We start from the raw sequence: 24086 nt of genomic DNA, 5'->3' as shown, positions 1-24086 counted from the left end.
TGGTTGTCACAGGGAGAGCTGTATATCTAGGTCTTTGTAAGCTCTGGTGTTTGCCCAGTGATTCAAATGAGCACTGATAGTGGAACAGCTGGGAAGATGGTCATGGCTTGCACACCTGTTTACGGTGTTGTGTCTTCAGAGCCAGGGTGTAAACGTCAAGGGAGTAGAGAGTTGTTCCAGAGTTTTTCATGAGCTTAGAGACTTGTCAGTCTTCTCGATAAACAAACTTGTCAAAACTTGTCTTTCTATTTTGAATCTCCCTGGGGAACCCTGTGAAACACAGTGAAAACTCATGCCTCATGACTATATCTGTGGCTCTCCTTCTAGATGCAGTGTCAGCTGCATCAACTTCAGCTTGAAGGGATATTTTGTCCACCAGTTGGCCTTCCTCAATGAGGGCCTGGAAATGTTCTCTGTCTTCTTGAGGGAGTTTGGCCTGGAAGTCCAAAAACATGTTTTACTCACAAATCTGGGTAGTTAGCCAAGACTCAGATGACAACACCTCCCGCTCACTCCTTGAGGGTCAAGTCGACAAGAACTCTCATCTGCCAGTGTAGTCTTGGGATGCTGTAATCAAGACCTTTCAGTGGCTGCTTGCAACAACAGGGAGTTGGGTGCTGACTGTGTGAAAGAAATGACGCTCCTTTGATTGGTACAAAATAGTGCCTATAAGCCCTTCTGGGGGTAGGGGTGCTGAAGGCTGGAGTGTGCCAGATTACCCTAGCTGGTTCCATGATGGACTCATTTACCACTGTAGCCACCTTACTGGGACAAGAGGGTTATAAAATGTCAAGGAGCTAATATTGGCTACCTTGGACCTCCCCTAGTGGAATGTGGAGGACATTCGTAACTATCTGCAGAAGCTCCTGATATTGCCTGTGGTCATCAGGCAGGGATGAAGAAGATGGGCAAACTGTCTTATCTGGTAAGGAAGACAAAACACCCGTCAGCACCTGAGGATCTGGTTCAGTATCCTCGCCCTCAAACACCAACAATGCCAGCAGGTGTCATGTGGGAGAAATACAGTGGGACAGATGGATGAATTTAGGATGTTTACTGTAGGGATCCCATGGGCCCCAATAGGGCCAATATGATGGGTTAACCGGTTGAGGGATCCCCATGGCAATAGGTACCCTCAAATCCCTTGAGGAGCTGTATGTGGGTGGAGAACGGATGATGGACCCCAGAACTTCTTGAGTCTCTGTCTGAACTCACCTTCCCATGTGGGAGTGAAGGATCATAATCTGGAACCTCCAACTCCTCTGAAGAGAAGGCCAGTTCCTATTCAACTATCAGAGTTGGTGCCAGTGGGTGAAAGCTCCTGCCTAAGTACTGAGGAGGATAACATTTCTCTCTCCTTCATGTAGTTTCAACCTCTAGTGTCATAATGTCCCTCAGGAAGGTCAGACCCAAAAGAAGACTGGGGATAAGGAAGGGTGAAGATATCCTTTCGTAAGGTGTACATTTTGGTTAGATGCAGAGACTGGGGCATTCCGGTAGTCAGGACTCTCAGAGCTGGTGCATCCATGGTCATCATGGATGGTGGGTCTTTATGGGGACTGGTCAGTACTGTTGAAGAGTCAACATGTGAACTCTTAGATGGCATTTGTGGCTGCGGATGCTTAGGCTTAGGAATCGGAAAAGACACTGGTACCAGCAGATCCTCTCTCCTTAGCACCTTGCTCTCAGGACTGGAAGGTTTAAGTGGGCACAAGTCCTTATGACCTGGATGTGAGGGCTCATCCAACTTGGATGGAGCTGGGGAGGGATCTCTTCTCTTGGAAGCAATCCTGGCAGATCTGTCCTTATGCTCATGAGTGCGCCCCTTATTCTCATGAGAAAGCCTGGACAATGACTCCTTGGGCTTATCAGATCTGGCTTCTACTCCTGAGCTCATGCTTGGAGGGGCACTGCTTGTCAGTTGAGGCTGACATACAGGTGAATCTCCTCAGATTGAGGTCGTGTAGCCTTCTCCATAAGATGTTTTCTCAGCTAGGTCCCTTGAATCTTGCAGATTTGTGGAAGAAATGAGCAGCAAGTGCTGCACTTGGCTGAGATATTCACCTCTCCAGGACAACAGCAACAGCATTGGTGCTCATTGCTCAGGGAGAATGAGACACAGTTCTTAAACCCCTGGACTCTGGGCTTAGTCTTTGTCTGCAGGAAAACACTCCCCACCAGGGCAGGATGAAAGAGGGGGGAAGAAACTAAGTTATACTAACTGTACGAAGACTAAAAACTCTAACTGTACTAGAGAGAGAGAGAGAGAGAGAGAGAGAGAGAGAGAGAGAGAGTGTGTGTGTGTGTGTGTGTGTGTGTAGAATAAAAAAGCACAGAGAAATCTGGGGACACAGAGGATTCCAACTCAAGCCATGTGGCAGTAAGAAGAAACTGGAGAGGCATCGGTTTACAACACACCCTATGCCCTCGATTCATACCATGAGGAAAGCAACTGCACAGGCACAGATGAACAGACGCTACTTGCTACAAATCTACAATCTCAGGTGCATGGTGCACATGCACATTCACATGTCGAATACACACAGGGACTAGCACTCAAATAAGAACTTACAGATATAAGCAAACTACCATCATAATATTTTTTCTTGAATGCTTATTTGATAATGATGTAGGTGCTTAGCCCTGTGGCAGTGCAAGGAAGGCTTCATTAGGTGTAGGAGAATCCTCAGCATAGGGGGCTTGGAAGAGAAAGCTTGTCTGGAAATTACTGCATTCTAGTGACCTCTACCTGCCAAAAAGGCCCTTTGAAAACCATTGCAGGCAGTCCAATTAGAACATCAGGCAAAATCAGCACCTAGCAGCCCCAGAATCAAAGGCAGTACAAAAGCCTGAGTAAAGCAACTTTCCCTCCAACTTCCTTAGTCTTACACGAACTGCAGCTTATCCAGATCTAAAGGTCAGAGTGTAAGACTCAATTTCAATATAAACAAACAAATGTAACAGTATTGTCTATTGTATTCAATCCAGACAGAGATCTAACAGAGAACTCAACATTATTACAAAGCTGTGGAAGAGTGTAATATTTAGTTTGAATATAGTTTAAAAATATATCACTATAAGCTACTTATGACAGACTTCTTAGATATTTCGAATTAAGCAGTAAAGAATTATATGGCATGTGCTTCCTAAATTACACACAGTCGCACACCATAGGAATACACTGAGGGCAGATAACTATTTTTAACAGTCTTAGACATTGCAAAACAAAAAACCCACCACACCATAGATGTTTGTAATATGTGCTATTAAAATGTACAATACTAAACAGACTAAAACAAGGTTTGTTTTAGAAGGATTTTTGTTAACTATGCAAAGTCAAAAGGTTACATGATAAAAAAAAATATAGTACCAAGAGAATCTTGGTGCTTACCTGCATTACCTTCTGTTGAATCTCCTCTAGCTGTGTGCGCTTGCTACGCTGTCTACAAACTTCCTGATAACGCGTATACTGTTCTCGGAGTGAATCTAATAGCTTCATGACCTGTGGCTGAGCAAGCAGTTCATCATCCATGGGAGACCATGAAACTCCTCCATCTGAACCATTAAACCGACGCTGCTGTAACTCTGATAATAGCTCATGACCTTTAAAGATAAATAGAACAATACAATCATAATTAATAAACACAGATACAGTCAAAATCATTAGGAAGCAGAAATTAGTTTTTAAGGTTACCAGACGACATATTCTTGCATCTAATGAACTGTAGTGTACTGGCACATTTAATGATGTTCCTTTGTAGACAACAGGCAAAATACTATCCTTCATCAACTGGATTGTACTGGCTGCAAATTAGGACAGAATTTGTCCTAGTGTATTTTAGGGGAAGGGGAAGAACAAAAAAGTATGTACACACAAAGCAAATAGTATGTAAAATCTGAACTGAAGTAAGATTCCTTCTCAAATTCATGGTACTTTCCAACAGCTTTTCAAAATGTGTTTCAGGAGTCCCTTTATTGATTTCAAGAAGATCTATTTTGGAAGTAACCGATCTAAAACACTTTAAGGTCTTTGAATAATTGAACTGAGAGTAAATCAGACCTTCAATTCTATTGGTTCTAATAAACTAAACTCTATTATAAAGTGTTCTTCTGTTTATATGCCTTGTTAGTGGCTTAGAAAATGTGAAGAGAGAATAATTAAGTAGTAGATATAGGAAAAGGAAGTTAAGGGGATTTTTTCACCAAAATCTTCATCTGAAAGCAAACTGTCTTCCTTAAATTTGAATATTCTAAAAGTTTCATTTTAAAATATTTATATTTTCTAGTAGTTAGACATGGACATGGAGCAGGAAAGCTTCCAATCAGCAAAGACACGTAGTGCAGGATGAGATGCTTCAGATTATTAGGGACCAAGCAGACATGCTGAGGCATCTGGTTGAACTGCAGGAACAAAAGCAGGAGGGTAGGGTTCCTCTGCAGACCCTGGTGGACAGCCAGCCAGCCAGCATCACCTGGTGCAGAATCACCCTTCCTCAAGCATTCCATGAGGCGTGGGCAAAAAGTCCATTATCCCTTTCACTTAACTCAGGGGGAGGGTACAAGGAACAGAAGGAAACCCATTCACAGACCTTTGATAGCCTGGAATGTGGTGTTATGTAACACAGTTGAAAACGTTTCTCCCGTTCCAACTTTATAACCCCTTTTTCCCAAGGTTATCCTTCCCTCCTCCTCTTCCCCACCCCCCGCATTCTCCCTCTTCACTTGGGTTTGTTAAATAAAGTAAATGGATTTGAGAAATAAATGTTTTTTATTGAGTAGAAGCAGTGGGCTTGGGTGGGGGGTCGGCTTTACAGGGATGGTGATACATTCCAGGAGAAGGTTATAGGGAAATTATCCAGCATGACAGCTACAAGCCACAGCGATCCAAAAAACCTGCTTTAACAAAAAAAAGATTTAAAAAAAATAGAGTAAAAAAGAAAAAAAAGAAAAAGTAAGTAGCTATTTGCAGAGAAAAGTAAACACTGTAATATTACATACATCTGTTTTAAAATAAAATCATCTAAGCAAATGTTGAAGTTTGGATATTAGCAACAGAGGGTAGGCAACTACAATAGTCTCCATATGTTTTCAATCCTTTGCTGTGACTGTCAACAAGGCGGCCCGTTATTTCCAAACTTGATAGCTTTTTGTGATTTGGAGACTTGTCTATGGGGAAGTGCGCTGAGACCACCACTCATTTCATGTAAGCCAATGATCAGTTTTTGGTTTTTATTGCCTTAAAAGTGGAAAGCTCCCTGGTCTACCACAAGCTACATACATCTGAATTCTCTAATGAGGTCACAGTCTATTGTTCTGATAATGGAACAATTAAAGATGTTATTAAGTACTAATAAATATTTTTTTAAAAAATAAAACAATTAAGGTTTTGGAAGTATCCAAGTGATTTTTTAAAATCTCATGCTATAATTTTTTTTTATTTCACTAGCTAATAAAAAGATTATTTTTAGATTATGTTTACCATCCCTGTGGTTTTATATATAAAAAACTTATGATAAGGCAAAGAAGGATGGATACAAGGCGAACTATTTATCCTAGGAGTTTTCCAAATCTATAGTTCTGACAAAAGCTTGAATTTCTATTGACTTGTAATTCACTTTCAGTGATAAAAAATTTTAAATTTTCATAGGAAAAATATTTAATTTTTTTTTAGTTTTGTCATAAACGAATAGTTAAGAGTTAATAGAACAGAAGTACTTCATATCTCTTTTACCTGTAAAGGGTTAACAAGATCTGTGAGCCAGGCTGTCACCTGATCAGAGGACCAATCAGGGGACAGGATACTTTCAAATCTTGAGGGAGGGAAGTTTTTGTGTGTGCTGTTAGTTTTTGGTTGTTCTCTCTGGGTTCTGAGAGTGACCAGACATGCAACCAGGCTTCTCTCCAATCTCTCTGATACAGGCTCTTATATGTCCAGAATGGTAAGTACTAGGTAGATAAGGCAAGTTAGGCTTATGTTTGTTTTCTTTATTTGCAAATGTGTATTTGGCTGGAAGGAGTTCAAATGTGTATTTTGCTGAAAGGATTTTAATTTGTACTTGTATACTTAGGCTGGGAGGGTATTCCCAGTGTCTATAGCTGAAAGACCCTGTAACATATTGCATCTTAAATTTACAAAGATAATTTTTACTGTTTTTTTCTCTCTTTAATTAAAAGCTTTTTCTTGTTTAAGAACCTGATTGTTTTTTTATTCTGGTAAGACTCCAGGGAACTGGGTCTGGATCCACCAGGGAATTGGTGGGGAGAAAGGAGGGAAGGGGAAGAGAAAGGTTAAATTTCTCTCTGTGTTAGGATTACTTTCTTTCTCAGGGAGAGTCTGGGAGGGGGAGAGAGAAGGAGGGGGGAAGGTGAATTTTCCTCTCTGTTTTAAGATTCAAGGAGTTTGAATCACAGTAATCTTCCAGCGTAACCCAGGAAGGGGAAGCCTGGGAGAGGCAACGGTGAGGGAAAGGGTTTACTTTCCTTGTATTAAGATCCAGAGGGACTGGGTCTTGGGGGTCCCTGGGCAAGATTTTGGGGGGACCAGAGTGTACCAGGCACTGGAATTCCTGGTTGGTGGATGCACTACAAGTACTAAACCGGTAATTGAGCTTAGAGGAATTCATGCTGGTACCCCATCTTTTGGACGCTAAGGTTCAGAGTGGGGAATTATACCATGACAAGTTTATACTGGAATTCTTAAAATAGAGAATTTAAGTGTTCATTTGGAGTCTGTGAAAGATGGTGAATATAGCTCTGGGCAACTGAAATCCTTTATTTAACCCCAAAAGAGGTACAATACAGACCTCAACAGTGTAAGCTTCCCCATCTCTGCCCCAGACTATTTGCCTCATTTCTGACCTGGAAGGAAGACTATTTTAATTTGTGTAGACAATTCAAAACTATGGCTTATTAAAGACCCTCAGTAAGATAGCCAATTGTGGTGGCTTTTGTGAAGTGGACTGCTGTCTTGTAGAAACTGATCAGAGGTCACCAATGCTTTTCACACTGGAGCAACCCAGGTTAAGAACTTTCACTCACTAATTATCTGGGCTTGATTTCAACAGATTAAAAAATGGAAGGTTTTGTAATCCATTACCGACCACCACAGGAGCCATGTACTGGCTTAACAGGGGCATTCTGATATTGCATCCAGAATGCTAACTACAATTGGAGATAAACATAAAGCAAAATTAGACTTTCAGATTCTACTGGTATAATCTGAATACTCAGTATATGTTAAGAGCTATTTAGATTACAGCAGATGACCTTAATTCTGCATCAATGTCTTACTCTCGCATACCTTGTTTCTATTATGGGAGACCTAAGTCATGCAGGCAAAGGATGTAAGACACAGTAGATCTTTGTAGCAATATTAATATGACTCACAGATTGGCTAGTGGGTGCTGAGGTAATGTTCCCAATACTTCTATCCTAGAGTCTAAGACCATGATCTCTGTATTATGCCTTACTTCCTTTTATCCAATGAAGCAGGATTGTTAAGGAAATTTTTAGTTCAAATCTACCACTGCCATTATCCTTAACTGGTTTATTTTGTAATTATTAGGAAAATAATTACCTTATATAATTTTTAATTGCTTTGATGACACTCAAGAGAGAAGGTAAGCGTTGAACAGGCATGGGGACATTTCACTTGTACAAATTGTTAAGATAGTGACTCATTTTTTTTTCATAGAAGAGATGTTTTTCCATTTACCAACATAAATTTTTCAAGTTTTATTTTTAATTCAAATGTTAATACATTTGTTAATAAATGTATTCCACTATGTAGTTAAGATATTAGCATCTCATCCTTTATGCTTTCACAGAAGATTTTAAAATAATGAATAAAACTACAGTAGTGATCAAAAATTATCATTTTCAATTGACTGTACCTGTCTGTAGTACTGTCTCTGGATCAACAGATGGAAGAAAGTTTAAATCCATAGACCTTTTAATAAACAAGTAAACATATTATTAATTAGTTGTATTACAATAGCACCAAGAAGCTTCAACTGAGATTGTGGCTACGTTTTATAAACACATAGTAAGAGAGAGTCCCTGCCTCAAAAAGCTAGCCATATATAGAAAGCAAGACAGACAAAGTGGGAGAAAAAGTGTAATTATCTCTATTTTACAGGTGGGGAATAGGGAGACAGAAGCCTTGCTCCTGCACTGTTATCTGCCAGCATCGATGACAGTGCAGGATCAGGAACTCAGCAACTTGCCCAGAGTCATATGGAGAGTTTCTGGCAGAGCCTAGAACTGAGCTCAGGCCGGCTGAGTCCTAGTCCATTATCTTAACCATCCTTGGTCTCTGTGGCTCTTTGTAAACATATACATAGTAATATTTTATAGCAAGGGAATAACAGAGAAGAAAAATGAAAACACTTTTGGTACAATAATATGGCAAAACACGTAACTTAAGTATGGCAAGCAATTGCTTATTAACATGGTCTAGTTACTTTGGTATTTAAAGACAAGAGAGACAGATATATTAATAATGTGGATATTTATAAATCAATTAATACTATCATAATTTTCAAAGAAGGCTCATTGCACTAGGGAATGTTCTGCATTTCTATTTACACAAAAGATCAGATTTCACCACCCCACATAAATACCAAAAATTCAGATACCTGTGCCCTTTACAACTTTTATACAGAACTTCTCATTTCTCTCTCTTCTCCCTATTTCCAAACATTTGACTAAATGCATATAGTTGCAGTGACCTCCTCCTTGGAGCCCTTTCTCTCTGGCAGTTTGTGACTGTCATTAGCAGTTTTTAAACCTTAGCAGATATACTGTGATTAAAATAATGGAAACAATCTGACTGCAAACAACTAGACTCAGAAAGTTGAAACTTAGGCTTATGCTTCAGTGCTGATTCATCTCATTTCGTCTCCTTTCACTTAAAACACAAAACCACACAAGTTAGGCATGGAAGAGTCAGCAAAAAACTTGTTAACCAAAGCTCCTTGTGGTATCAATCATATAACAGATCATCACATTAACAGTTTGGGCTTCACTTCATTGGTCATTCCCAAACTGAGAATGCAAAGGGACATGACTGGGATCAAGCGCATCTTGCTTACTTAGTTGCTAAAGCGTGAGCCTGCAATTGACTGTGCACAGGAACAGGAGTGTGGCCACATGCAGTCAGTTACAGGATCAGGAGCTTAGTGCCTACCAGAAAACAAATGGCTGAAAAATACTTGGGTTGTTCACCAGTCCCTTCACATTACACTTCCATATTGCAGCTAAACTGGTAGCTAAGACTTATGCTGAAACATGTCTATTTTAAAAAGCAATCCACATACCTCTCTTTCTCCTGTTGGTTTCCTTTATCACTTCCATTGTTAATTAAAGCAAGCTCATCTAGTAATGATGTAGACTCTTTTGTAAACTTTTCAAATACCTAAATAAAAATAATTTTTATTAAAAAGAACATTTACTTTTTAAAGAAAAAAAAAAAAGAGTTAAAAGAAATTCATTCAGTGCTTGGGAAAGATGCAGTTTGACACTACCAGTTCAAATTTATCCATATTGCTCTGTTAATATGCTTCATATTTGACATAAAGTAATTACTTCTTAGACTCAGATGGTATAGGAAAAATGGTTAGAAAACATAATTTCCCTTCAATGACAGAGGCCTGCAGTGTCAGATTCTCCAGGGAATTAAGCAACTTTATATTAGAATACATTCAAGTTAGGACTGAATTTTGAAATGCTTACAAGACCTTGAAGAATCTTTCAAAACGTAAGTCTTCATTGCCATAGTTACTCATCCAGTCCATTTAATACTTTGCCTTTTTATGATTACCTCTTGAAGACTGTGGTAGGGAATTTTGTTATATGAACATCTGTCCACTAAAAATGGATTAAGTATATCAACTGTTATCTGAATTTCCAGCTTTGGCCTGTACTGTAACCAATAACTTTTAGAAACAAAGGAGCAAATGGCTGTAAGTAAAAAATACCTTGGTCAAGGTTTCTTGAAATTTATTGGTTTCTGATCTCAGAGAGCAAAACCTATAAAATCAGTGACAGCATGTACTTGTTCAGTCTCTATGTGTTTTGATTATGAAAACTGAGCATCAATTCATTCTAGTAGTGATAATGTTGTGCAATCTGCATTCTTGTCCACTAAGAACTGGATTGAAACCAATCTCTCATTTCACTAGAGATGGGTATTAACTTTCAGCTGCTACTCACTTCATCGATTCAAAATATTTGGCCTGGAGGTGAAGTTTCTGTACCCCATCCAGCCCATTCAGGCGTCAATAAACAGCCCTCTGGACATGAAAGTGGACAGCCCTCTCAATACAATATAACTTTACTGCAAGTTTCATACACTGTAGTACAAACTACTTTACAATGCTAAATACAGTAATGAAACAGAAATTAGGCAATGAAAACATTTTTCAGCTCAGATCTGAAACTAGAGAGAATCAGAAAGGCTGTTCCAGATGGCAGGAGCAGCAAAGGAGAAAGCCCTTGCACCAACATTATGGAGGGTATATGAAGGAAGAGAAAGGAGTCTAGTGCTAGATAATGAGAAGAGAGAGACACATCTGTAAGACAGCATCAGTAGAGAAATTTTCAGTTGAATCCTGAAATGAATAGGAAGACGGAGGCCAGTCAGTGAGGATGGGGGTGATATGTTTGTAAGCTTATTGCAAACATGAAGAAGTAGTCCGCAGCAAGATTTCACACTAATATGTGCTGGGCTTGGGGAGATATCAGAGAAGAGAGTTTGCAATTTTCAAGATAAAAGAAGGGGAAGGCATGGATGAGGATTTCAACAGAAATAGAATTAAGGTAGTGACACAAAACAGGTGTATTTCAGAGGTAAAAAGACCTTTATAGAGGTGTGAGAAGGTAGGTTCAGGGTCCAGGATCATACAGACAGCGGAAGCAAACTGGAAGTCTGAGTCGAGGATGGAAAGAGAGAGCATAGAGCTGTGTTTAAGGATGCTGGATGAAAGAACGACCCCCAGAAACCTGGCTGTTAATTACTCGAAAGCATCTCAAACTTTAGGTAACTATAAATGCTTAAGGTGCTCTGAGCCTACTGCTACGACGTGTGTGCGCATGCTTAAGATCTAATAAGAGAGTAGTTTTAGGTAAAAGCACTCATTTGTACCAATCATTTATCAGATGGAGGAGCTGTGTCTCTATTGATATATTCCTGACACTGACTGAAGAGAAATGGTTGAGTTACCACTGCTGTGGGTTCTGAAAACCCTGGGTAACTGACACAGTCTGATGACCCTCAGAGGTACATGGACAACAGGTTGAAAACCACTACCACTAAGACAAGACATATTGATGTACTACTATAATAAGGAAAGTTGCACAACTACTGCTTGTGTTATACCAGTTTTGCAGCAAGCTGGAAAGACTTCAGTTTCCAGGGTTGAAAACATTCAGACCAAAGCAGTCCGTCTGCTTTTAAAATTATATTAGGTATTGTTTTAAAAATGCATTTTTAAAGTAAATTCTGATCTTCAAGCAAATTTCAATGAATAACAGAATTAAAATATACTGAAATATGTACATACCAATGACCCCCTAAATAATTTGAATCTATTAACAATTTAGGGGCAGATCTACCCCTGGGTATAAATTGCATGCCTGCATCTACCAGGGCAACTGCGCTGCAGGAAGATTCATCATGATAGAGGATAGCTTTTAAATCTGGTTATGCCTCCATAGGAGCCCTATATTAAAAGGCTGCCTGGGAAACATGAAGAAATAGAGCATTTTTTGCTTGGCCCGTGCCTTCCCTCTCTATGGCCAAACCCAGCTGACTCCAGGTCCCCAGTATTCCTTCTTGGGGGATTTTTCAACATTGAGAATATGCAACAGAACCTAAAGAGTAAATCTGCTTCTTAAACAAAATAACTACATCTGCTTTGCCACCTCTGGAGTAAATTCAATTTCTACTAGAATAACAAGACTCTTTATATATTTAAAGTGCATTTTTCTCATTCTACTACATTAAAATGTATTCTAAACATTTGAGGTAGCAACCAAAATGTGGTGAGAGCCATACCCACACAGAGAAATATAGTCTATGCTCCACAAAGCTTAAAGTTTGAAAGACCAAAAAAAAAAAAAAAAAAAAAAAAAAAAAAATCCAGAAAACCAACCAGCCTCTTATTCAACCAGTCCATGTGATCATAGGAAAGGCTCCCTCCAAAATCTTCTGTCAGCTGGCATGGTTCTATGTACCGAGTCAACTTGTTGGCAGATACTAAAATAACCTGTAATAAATTAAGAAAGAACGTTTTGGTAACACAGTTTTGTGAAACCTATGCTACAAAATTTAATATATTTTATTAAGCTTGTTACTTTGAATAACAGGAGGACAGATGGAACAAACAGAATGTATTTTGAAGTACTTTACAAAAACAGTCAAACTTTTTCATAAGTACCTGGAAGACTTGGTTTGAACTGGTGCACAACAGCTCACTCAATCTGTTTTTGAAACAAACACACAAACAAAACAAACAACTTGCCCTCCTATAGTTACGAAGTGTGGAGCTGAAGTAGGAACAAGTCTGTAGTTAATGTTAAAATTGAGCTTAAAATGGACAGCTAGTTTTGACACACAGACTTCTCCCCCTGCAACATTTCTTCAGGCGTTGGATTCCACTACTCCTACAGACCATTATATCCCCTCTTGATTCTTAGCTCTTGAAATTAGGATAACTAGATTTTCCAGCCTTGAAGCCTATAATTCATTCCTTTATTCTGTATTTTGGACACCTACCTCCTCTCAAACTACTGGCTTGCCCAAGAATTCCCTGAATCTAGGTTAAGGGTTCTCAAACTTGGGGTTGGGACCCCTCAGGGGAGGGGGGGGGGAGATGTCAGCCTCCACCCCAAACACCACTTTTCCTCCAGATCTTATAATGGCATTAAATATATAAAAAAGTGTTTTTAATTTATAGGGGTGGGGGGGTCGCCAAGGCTGGCACCAGGCACCAGCAAAGGAAGCAGGTGCTTGGGGCAGCCAATAGAAAGGGGCAACATGTCCAGGTCTTCGGGGGTGGGTCCCTCGCTTCTTCATTGAGCTGCCACTGAAGAAGAAGAGAGGGAGTGAAGGGCTTGCCACCGAAGAATGAAGCGATGCAATTGAGCTGCCGCTGAAGTGCCGCCAATCGGCCTTTTTTAATTTGCCGCTTGGGGTGGCAAAAAAGCTGGAGCCGGCCCTGGGGGGAGGGTTGCACTCACAGGCTTGCTCTGTGAAAGGGATCACCAGTACAAAAGTTTGAGAACCTTGATTAAGGTAATCTGCCTCTACCCAAGACAAATTCTCGTTGCACAGTGGCTTTAAGTAGTCCAGAATCCAAAATAAAATGTTTTGTCATCCTGTTATTACTAGTTGTGATTTGCCAGTTCTCTTCCATTCATCATTAAATCTTAGGATATTTCTTTAAATAATATAATCTTAATGTTTGGAAACCACTTTCCTGTCTATATTTGTATGTGAAGGAATAGAAATGCCGAGGAAAAATACGGACAAGAAGTTCATCTAAGCTGAAGAGTTTCACATAATTTGGTATGTTAGTTAAAAAACAACACACTCGCTGTGACAATTTCCCCATAATAATGCATGATTGTGTGTTGACCTGGTTATTGTGATATTTACTGTATGCACATGCTGAGATAATTCAATAGGTGGACTATCAGGAAATGCACCCAGGAAGAGGGAGGTGGATCCTGATTAATACTTCTCAGCAAACATTTAAGAGACAGTGCAAGAGCCATTCACTTTGAAGGCCTGGACTGCGTCTGGCAGACAGGTTTCTCAAGGAGTGTCTGTCTCCATGGGGAGGAGGTTAGCCAAGGGAACCATAGTAGGGTTTAAAGAGACACACACTCCCTCATGTAAGCGAGAGAGTTGCTGGAGAATTGTTTGGGGGAAGAGATCAAGGCCCAGACCCCCAGAGGTAAGGTATCTGGAACAAGAGAGGTCTGCCTAGGACTCTAGGTAAGATACACATGTATAGACTTTATTGTTTTAAAATCCTTTTACTCTTATGTTATGTTTTGTTCTGGCAGTTAAGATATTTGGTTTTAAGAAGGCTCTCTGGTCATTATACAATCACTGATCACAGGCTTCCCTCACAGGGAAGAAGCGCATGTGCCAAACTCTGTTATACTTGTTGGGCAGGCATGGTTGACGCTCAGGATACTGTAGCCCAGGACCCACTCTAAGAGTGGGAGAACTGCAGGATTCCACCCCCGGGAAGGTAAAGGCATGAGAGTGGGTGGGTAAACTTCCAGAGAATCAGAGGTGCAGTTAGCTCTGCAACTGTAAGATTCATACTAAATCTTTATGTATTATTTTAAAGATAATTTATCTGAAAGAGAGATGATGAATTGACATTCTTTATTTCCATCTGCAGAAAATCTTATTTGATAAACAATTTCATGGTGTGTGACACCTTCTACAATTTGATACATCTAAGAATATTCTCTAGCATCAGCCAGCATAATACAGAAGCATTTCTATTAGTTACATTTCTATATAACTTGCATTGGGATTAGAGGTGGCATACAATCTACTCAAGAGAGATGCCATTAGTGTTGTGTATTGCTGTAATCAGAGTGACCAAAAGACAGCATAATGGGTCTGCTTCCAGGCCATCATGATACTGTCATAAGACAACTTCAAGAAAGTGTATATTACAAGGAATCCACTCACAGTTCAAATATTTTGTGGGGGTCAGGATTAAAATATGAGTGAATTACTCACCAAGCTTGTGGTGCAGGGAAGCGCAACCCTCCTGGAAGGTTAATTTATTTATATTAGCCCCTTCTCTCCAAAAATTCTCACTGCTAATACCAGTTGAGCTCCAAGAGTAGTAGAAACAGTCAGAGTGCCACTGACAAAAAATATGGTTTACCGTCATGTCATGTAGACCTGCTCTGACCAGGTTTATGCATCAAAACAACTGTTAAAATGTTGGTGGTCAACCTGCCTAAACTGGCATTAGAGTAATGTAGACACAGCCTCTCTTGTGTACAAAGTGTACTGTGTGAATGGCATGTATTTCAGGAAGAGTACCACGAGGCGCATGAACTAGATAGGACAACTAAACCAGAAATCAAAGCAAGGACAGGTCTGATCACAGAATATATTAATGTTTCACTCAAACCTTCACTAACAAGATAAGAACAAAAACAAACTGCCACATTTCTGCCTGAACAGCAAGTTTAGATGTAATCTGAGCCTCAAGTACAAAGCTTTGAAATTTGCTTTATTTTCACTGATTCTCTATTTCCTCTGTTGAATAAACTTTGTTTTATTTGAATTACACTGGAGTTATCGACAGTTCTCTGGGATTACTGCTGCGAGTGCTCCTCAGGAAATATAAACAGTTCTTTGAACTCTGATGAGAAGCTGAGTGTGTGTTGAAGGCACGCGGATTGAGGCTAAATGCAGCTCAGGATCTTAATCAAAGACGTAGACCAGTAATGCAGTACTCTAAGATGTTATTGATGATCTGGATGAAGTTATCCTTAAGCATGGGAAAAGGCTAAGGACTATCGATCAGTGTTGAGGGATTACGCCCCCCCCCCCATTCCCAACATTGTGCCTCTCTTTAAAACAATGCCTCAGAATTTGACTCAATTTTTGTGGACAAATAGCCTAAGAAACTAATGGCCAGATGTGCAATACTGAACAAGTGGAGAGAGGAATTCTGCTTGAGATCAAATTGTGTCCTGAAGCATGGTTATCTTAATGTGCATACCTACAAATGTTATTGCTGTCCAAGTTTCCTATAGCTTTTGAAAAAATACAGTAATAACAACTGTCACCTCCTGTGACAGTGAACGTCATAGGCAGACTATATGTTCTATAAAAAAAGGTGTTTTAAAGAGTTCTTTTAAATTCCTGTATTTCAATATTCCTATATTTCAATTTCCTGACATGTATTCAAGTTAAATTTCATCTTCCATTATGCTGGTTGGCCCTTTTCATCTGTCCTTCATGCTTCCCAAAGCTTTTAAAAGACATACAAGTTTCTCACAACCCTTTATAGCTTATAGTAACAAACATTGCTTCACTGGCACACTTGAACTAGATGTCTGCTTTCCCTTCCAAAATTATTAATATTAAATTACAGTAGTCTCAACACCAACCTTAGAGTATATCATTATTAATCTTCGCTCCCCTTTAGGGGAAGCCATTAGGTATGACAATTTTCTATTGATTAACCGGCATTCAGTCCACAACGATGAGATGTGTGTGTAAATAAGCCTTTGTTATAACAAAAAGGAAACAAAACCCCACTGTTTGCTTGCAATTTCTCTAAGTCTTTTTAATGCTCACTACGTTGACTTTATGGGGAAAAGGTCTTCTCTGAAACCAGATTAAATGCTTTTGGATAGTGGATTGTCTGATATCAAAATTAATGTTAAAAGATTATATTTCCTGAAAGAGAAAAGGACTGATCAGGACATATGGTAGTTGGGATCTTCCAAGGGCAGACGGAAATGTTAATGGCCAGAGTCCCCATTGTGGCCTTCCTCCACACAACTCTTCTGGCTATAACAATGGATATCAAGAAGGCAATCATATCAATCAGGGAAATGGTAATGGGTTTGGAGTTGGCCCTGGTTAATATACAAATTTTTCTTTTCAGAAGACTAGCCTCATGGAATATTTGACAATTATAATATTGCTCACATTAACAAAATGCTGCTGTTATAGTAACTAAGTGCTGCTCTTGCAGTAACCGTTTATCCTCAACAGCAATGTGACTTCAATGGAATAGTAAAAGGAAAAAAAAAATTAGGGATTTTTTTAAGATTGCAAAATACTCTCACAAAAGAGAAAAAAGTACACTTAAAAAAAGTGTTTGTGATGCTATGGCCTATTTCTGAGGCAAAAGTGATACATGTGTGTGCCCTAGGAGTGCAGGATTTCTTTTAGTAGTGTATTATTCTGAAGGAGTATATTGTGTCACTAATGTTCACTGAATAAAAACAGCTCTGAAAACAATGACCAGTGCAAACTCTCCCAACAGCAATATGTTATGAACAAACATTTGGTTATTAAAAAACATTGCGTTGATGAAATTAAAAAGCCAGGATACTTAAACATCCTAAAAAATTCACAGGTCACTGACATCAAATTAAAAAAACAGGAATGGCCTCAGTAAAACTGGGATCAATAGTCTCTTTAGGGAAGAAAAACTGTATTAAATTGATTGCTGAAGAATCCATATCCATATCCACAGGCCCTGTATCCTAACTTTGGAGTCATTTAAGATCTTTAATTCAGCTAATGCAAATTGGAGTGTGATCATCTACGGTTTAGACCCAAATCCTCTAATTTTGCAAGTTATCTATATTGAGGAATTATCCTAGGAAATTGGATTTTTGTGTCTTCTAGCAGTAGAAAAGGTACATTTAAAAAAGGAGTTATTTTATCAACATACCAAGGACAGTTGGTCTTCATTTCCAGAAAAGGAGACTGATATTCTACTTTATTATTAATGAATATTTATGCAGCACTGTAAACATACAGGGAACTTTACAGAATGTATAAAAAGGAAATGTATAAATATACAAAGTAAAACAGTATACCTGCATCTACACTGGATACTAGTAGTTAGTCTATTTTTAAAGATCTAAACAACTATTGAAACCCTTATCTATTGTATTAGGATATTTTCTTTACTAGGAACCACACAAACAAATATCCAGTGTTCCAAACCTGATGAAGGCCATAGGTTGAAAAAAATGCATGTTTGTAGTTTTATACATAAAGACTTCTGAAACAGCACAGCAACTACTGAGAGATTCATCTGGACTAAAAGTACAATAAAGTTGCCACACTTATACAAGCTGGACCATTTTATCCTCTTGATACTGATTTGTCCTGTATACACCCAATGTTCCAGGTTGATGTCTCAAGTTAAATAATTTTTTTAAGTAATCACAATGCTCTCATCATTAACAGAAAAAACACCACTTATCCTGATAACAGCTGAAGTAGGTGGCTTTTAATGAGCAACCAAGAAAGAAAATAAGACAAGAAATTATGGAAATCATGAAAAAGGGAGATAAAAATCTGACTGAACCACAGTAAATACATAATTATTTAAAATATTCAGAAGCAATTTATTTAAACTTTTGCTATAAGGCACTTGATCTAACAAACTATTTAAATTGTTCCTTTAATTACAAAGGGACTCAATCAAGATTGTGAGCTAATCAGATGGACAAATTTCTGAATCCAGCCATCTTGTCTCCCATGACAGCACTGCCACAATTTCCCCACCATTTTAACGAACTGAATTGCAAAGGAACTTTAAACACTAGAAGAGAAAAAATGAACTCAGGATTACATTCCATTTGCTATATTTCAGCCTATTCTAGTTGTTTTGGGAGCTCAACCCAGAATTTCAATGGGCAGTGGAGACTGCCGGGACTGTGGGATAGCTACCCACAGTTTACTCCTCTGTAAGTTGATGCTAGCCATGGTATTGAGGATGCACTCCGCCAGCTTAATGTGCTTAGTGGGGACATACACAATTGACTGTATAAAATTGCTTTCTAAAGATCGACTTCTATAAAATCGACCTAATTTCGTAGAGTAGACATACCCTCAGTTGATTTCACTCACTACTCAGATTCTCTTCTTTAAATTCAACAATTATTTCACCCATCCACTCACTTTCCTCTATAGGCTTTTTACACAGTGGTATAACTTCCTCGTTGTTTCCTAACAAGTCTAATAAGCATTATAAGAATCTTGATGGTCACACTGGTTCCCTCTTAAGACTCAAAAGAATGTAAGAATTCTTCCTGAACAGGAATGCTTCCCTGATTCAGCCTGAATTTTTAGAATAGTTTCCAGTTGGAAGAATAGACCTAATGTTTCCAGAATTAAAAAACAAAAACCCAACAACCCACAAACATGCTAGATTCATATAAATACTTGATCTACATGCTCATCGTAAAATAAATCATGGGTGGGGGCAGGAATTGGGTTTTTCACAATCCTCAGATAAAATACTGGAGGGATAAAAGAGGGGCAAAGAGTATGCTCTAATTAAAATTCACTAGGTTTTTTTTTTTAAGTATTTTTGTGCAAACTGAAATTTTCAGTGGTTAGATACCATTGTGATATGCATTAAAAATATCTACAAACTTCACATAAGGATTTCCTTAATTGTAATTTTTAGCCAAAAAAATTATGGTAAAATTATGATTTTTTTGCAATTTCACTATTCATCCAATTACTGTATTGGGGATAAATGTGCTATGAAAAAATATTAAATAGCTGTGGTATACAGATACCTGTTCAATGACAGAATTTAATTTCAGAATATAAGGACAGCCTATCAACTAATCAGCACATGACTAAGTATTGGCAAGACTGAGGCTGTCAATAACCTAGTCCCAGATTTGGACCTTAGCGTCCAAAATATGGGGGTTAGCATGAAAAAACCTCCAAGCTTAGTTACCAGCTTGGACCTGGTACTGCTGCCACCGCCCAAAAAATTAGAGTGTTTTGGGGCACTCTGGTCCCCACAAAAACCTTCCCTGGGGACCCCAAGACCCAAATCCCTTGAGTCTCACAACAAAGGGAAATAACTCTTTTCCCTTCCCCCCTCCAGGTGCTCCTGGAGAGATACACAGAAGCAACCTCCGTGAATCTAAGCAGAGGGAGTCCACCCTCTCTAATTCCAGCCCTGGAAACAAAAGCACTTCCCTCTTCACCCAGAGGGAATGCAAAGTCAGGCTAGTAAATCTAACACACACAGATTTCCCTCTGACTTCTTCCTCCCACCAATTCCCTGGTGAGTACAGACTCAATTTCCCTGAAGTTCCTCACTAAAGAAAAACTCCAACAGGTCTTAAAAGAAAGCTTTATATAAAAAAGAAAGAAAAATACATACAAATGGTCTCTCTGTATTAAGGTGACAAATACAGGGTCAATTGCTTAAAAGAAATATTGAATAAACAGCCTTATTCAAAAAGAATACAATTTAAAGCACTCCAGCAACTATAGACATGTAAATACAAAAGAACATAAAAATCCCCTATCTGATGTTTGGTACTTACAACTGGGAAACACAAGATTAGAAAGCAGGAAATAGAAAAATCCTCCTCATAGCTGAGAGAGATTCAGGCAGAAGACAAAGAACTCAGACACAAACTTCCTTCCACCCAGAGTTGAAAAAAGTCCTGTTTCCTGATTGGTCCTCTGGTCAGGTGCTTCAGGTTATTTTTTTTTTCCAGGTGAAAGAGACATTAACCCTTAGCTATCTGTTTATGACAGAGGCCAAAGCACTTTCAAATGCAGAAAGTGAGCAAAGATATTTTTCTGTAAATTTTCAGTTATAGCAATCATGGGTGTTTCAACTAACGTATACTTAACCATTTTCAGAATGAAAACCATGATTCAACAAAGCATTTCAGTATGCTCAACAATTTAGTTTTTCATCAATTTTCTTTTAAACACACACATGGATCCTAATACACAAAACAAAATTCTATAAGCTATTCAAGCTATTTTGAGGCAGAAGGAAAATGGCAAGAGATAGAATATTGCTATTTGTATATTCTGGGGAAGATATTCCAGTGACACTGATTACATAAATATGTAAGGAAGGTATATAAGGAAGCACAATATATTCAGTCAGAATTGTGATTTGGAGTTGATGGAAACTAACACAAATAGCCACCAATATTTAATGTGTTAAAAATGTATTTTCAGATTTTGCAGTGTGGTTCTGTTTATTTCTGTCACAAGAAATCTTTGAAGGAGCAGTTAAGAATTTACAATGGTCTAGCTGCTGCAGTAAAAGCATTACAGTACTTATCATTCAGTCTTTGGACACAGAAGAACGTTCTTTTATTGACTACACTAAGTACTGATCTCTCAACGATTTCCAGATGGTTACATTTTTGCTGCTTTTACCTCTTAGCTTTTGATTACCTATCATCCCAATCCTAAATTTGGAAAGTCTTTTAAAACTTGCTCCAAAACTTCCACAAGGATAAAAGAGCAAATGGATCATTTCTCCTTGTGACAGTACCTCCCATAAGGCTTTATGGAAATATGCTTAGAATGTGTTTTATGCTACATATGTCATGTAACATATCTCTGTAAAGGTTATGATCTACTGAATGTATTAATCTTATTTGTATGCATGTATCATTTTTGTATGTTATGTCAAAGTTAGGAATGTTGGCTGTGTACTGGCTTGATTTCTAAGGCCATGGCTACACTAGAGAGTTGCAGCGCTGGTGAGGGGGTTACAGTGCTGCAACCTAGGATGTGGCCACACTTGCAAAGCACGGCCAGTGCTGCAACTCCCTGGTTGCAGTGCTGGCTGTACACCCGGTCGAGCCTCGGGTGTAGGGATTCCAGCGCTGGTGATCCAGCGCTGGTCAGCAAGTGTGGACACCCACCAGCGCTTTTATTGACCTCTGTGGTGTAAGGAGGTATCCCAGCATACCTTAGAAGCCTCTCTGGTAATCATGCACACTCCACTGCCCTGGGCTCAGCTGACCCCACCTTTAAATGCCCCGGGAATTTTAAAAATCCCCTTCCTGTTTGCTCAGCCAGGTGTGGAGTGCAATCAATCAATCAATCAGCGACCATGCCTCCACGCCCCAGACGAGCCCCAGCATGGAACAATTCCGAGCTGCAGGATCTCATCAGTGTTTGGGGTGAGGAAGCTGTGCAAGCACAGCTGCGCTCCAGCCGGAGAAATTATGATACCTATGGGCAGATATCGCAGTCCTTGCTGAAAAGGGGCCATGAACGGGACATGTTGCAGTGCAGGGTCAAAATAAAAGAGCTGAGGAGTGCTTACTGCAAAGCCCGTGAGGGAAATCGCCGCTCAGGAGCTGCCCCCACAACCTGCCGTTTTTACAAGGAGCTGGATGCCATACTTGGGTGTGACCCCACTGCCAATCCTAGGAGCACGATGGAGAGTTCAGAGCAGGGAGCAGTGAGGGAGGGTGTAGAGGAAGCCGACAGTGAGGCTACTGGGGTGGAGGGAGACACCCCGGAGTCCCAGGAGGCATGCAGCCAGGAGCTCTTCTCAAGCCAGGAGGAGGCTAGCCAGTCGCAGCAGCAGGAAGTTGCTGGTGAGGAAGAAGCTGCGGAGTGTGCTCGGGGTAAGCAGATCTTTATGTTTTGGGAGAGGAGGGTTTGGGTTATGGCTGCTTGCATGCATGCCTAAACGTGGAATAGCCCATTGATTTGCTCTATCACGTCTCTGTAATCTGCCTCGGTAATCTCTTGAAAAGTTGCAGCCAGAGCGTGCACAATGTGCTTTCACAAGTTTATCGGGAGAGCCACCGTGGTCCTTGTCCCGGTCAGGCTAACTCGTCCGATCCACTGTGCAGCGAGGGGTGGGGGGACCATGGCTGCACACAGGCAAGCTGCATAGGGGCCAGGGCGGAATCCACATTGCTGTAGAATACCCTCCCTCTCTTCCCAGGTAACACGCAGCAGTGATATATCTGGCAGTAGGAAACCCTGTTGAGAATTTAGGGATACTTGAGTGCAGGGCGCCAGGTTCGCGGTCCCCCCCAGCCCCGCGGTGCGCTCCGGTCTCTCCCCCACCCTTCCAGCAGGCAGCCAGCCCCGCGGTGCACTCCGGTCTCTCCCCCCCCTTTCCAGCAGGCAGCCAGCCCCGCGGTGCGCTCCGGTCTCTCCCACCCTTTCCAGCAGGCAGCCAGCCCCGCGGTGAGCTCCGGTTCCCCCCCCCCCACCAGCAGGCCAGCAGTTACACGGACCGCCCCCCTCCGCCCTCCCCCCAGCAGCTCGCCACCTTCCTGTTCACTACTGTCCCCCTGTGCAGGACACCAGCTACCTCCTGTACCCAGTGCAGATAAACCCCAGTGACCCATCGGTCAATTCCCCCTCCAGGTGCAGTCGGGGCAGAAACACTCACCCCATTGCTCGCCATGCCTTCGCTTCCCTGGCCTCTCTGTGTTATGTTAGGTATGTGGGAAGGATGCTACAAAAAGTCTAAAATCTCCTTCACTGTGTGATAACAAACAATGTAGCCTCTGTGTATTACATGTTTCTATCTATGTTCTTTTTAGTGACCTTGACTAATGCAGCCGGATCACCGGCCTCACGTCGCTTGCAGAACTTGAGAAAATATCCGCGAAAATCAAAAGAAGAATTGATCAAAGCAGTTATGATTCACTACAACAGAGAAAGTAGGAAAACGCAGGAATGGAGAGAGAAAATGTATGAGTGGAGGCAAACAGAAAGCAGGAGAAAGGAATTGGCTACCAAAAAAACCTCAAAGCAGATGATAAGCCTCCTGGCTCGCCAAACTGAGTCTTTCGAGTCTCTCGTAGCCATGCAGGCAGATCTGTACCGTGGTAACCCACATCCCTCCCAAAGCTCTCTTTCTTGTTCCCCAGTATTTGCACAAAACACCTTTCTCCAGCAGCCAGTTTCTTATTACCCCCAGCTGCCCCCAACACCTGTACGATCACCTACCAGCCCTGATAACTACAATTTTTACCCTGTTCACTCCACCCCCATTACTCTGCAGCATAGTAATCCTGAAGTGCAGCAGACATTGAACAGTAATCCAAACAGGACATATTCAAACCTCTGAATGTACAGTCCACCACCCTAACCCCCCTGGCCTTTTATGTACTGTACTTTGAAAAAAGGATTCTATGGCTTTTACAATACGTTTTATTATTGCAGGAAGTGGTAAATATTGTACCCCAAGGTAGAATGGAGCACAGCAAAGGCATCAAACATTACTGTTGGCTCTCAGCATCAAATTGCTCCCTTAAGGCATCCCTAATCCTTGAAGCCCTTTCCTGGGCCTCTCTAGTAGCCCTGCTCTCTGGCTGTGCAAATTCATCCTCTAGGCATCGAACCTCGGAGGTTCATTCCTCACTGAATCTTTCACCCTTCCCTTCACAAATATTATGGAGGGTACAGCACGCGGATATAATAGCGGAGATGCTGCTTTCCCCCAAATCTAGCTTCCCATAAAGACACCTCCAGCGGGCTTTCAAACGGCCAAAAGCACACTCCATAGTCATTCTGCACCGGCTCAGCC

The 24086-nt window shown here is 40.4% G+C and overlaps 1 protein-coding gene across 7 annotated transcripts in view; it reads right to left on the bottom strand.

The window, feature by feature from the left end:
• The window catches only part of SESTD1 (SEC14 and spectrin domain containing 1), a 118567-nt gene that overhangs the window by 30542 nt on the left and 63939 nt on the right, over nt 1–24086 (bottom strand). For 6 of the 7 annotated variants that reach the window (XM_050916802.1, XM_050916805.1, XM_050916806.1 and 3 more), the window contains exons 6-9: nt 12153–12266; nt 9318–9415; nt 7893–7948; nt 3392–3603 (exon numbers count right to left, since the gene is read on the bottom strand). In XM_050916802.1, the coding sequence (XP_050772759.1) occupies nt 3392–3603; nt 7893–7948; nt 9318–9415; nt 12153–12266 (480 nt within the window). The remainder of the gene's footprint in view (nt 1–3391; nt 3604–7892; nt 7949–9317; nt 9416–12152; nt 12267–24086) is intronic. The other variant, XM_050916807.1, reaches the window with a different exon arrangement.

The sequence above is a fragment of the Gopherus flavomarginatus genome, chromosome 10, assembly GCF_025201925.1.
Source record: "Gopherus flavomarginatus isolate rGopFla2 chromosome 10, rGopFla2.mat.asm, whole genome shotgun sequence".
In the NCBI taxonomy this organism is placed as follows: domain Eukaryota; kingdom Metazoa; phylum Chordata; order Testudines; family Testudinidae; genus Gopherus; species Gopherus flavomarginatus.
The sequence above is the reverse complement of the archived record's forward strand: the minus strand, read 5'-3'. Positions and strand labels throughout refer to the sequence as shown.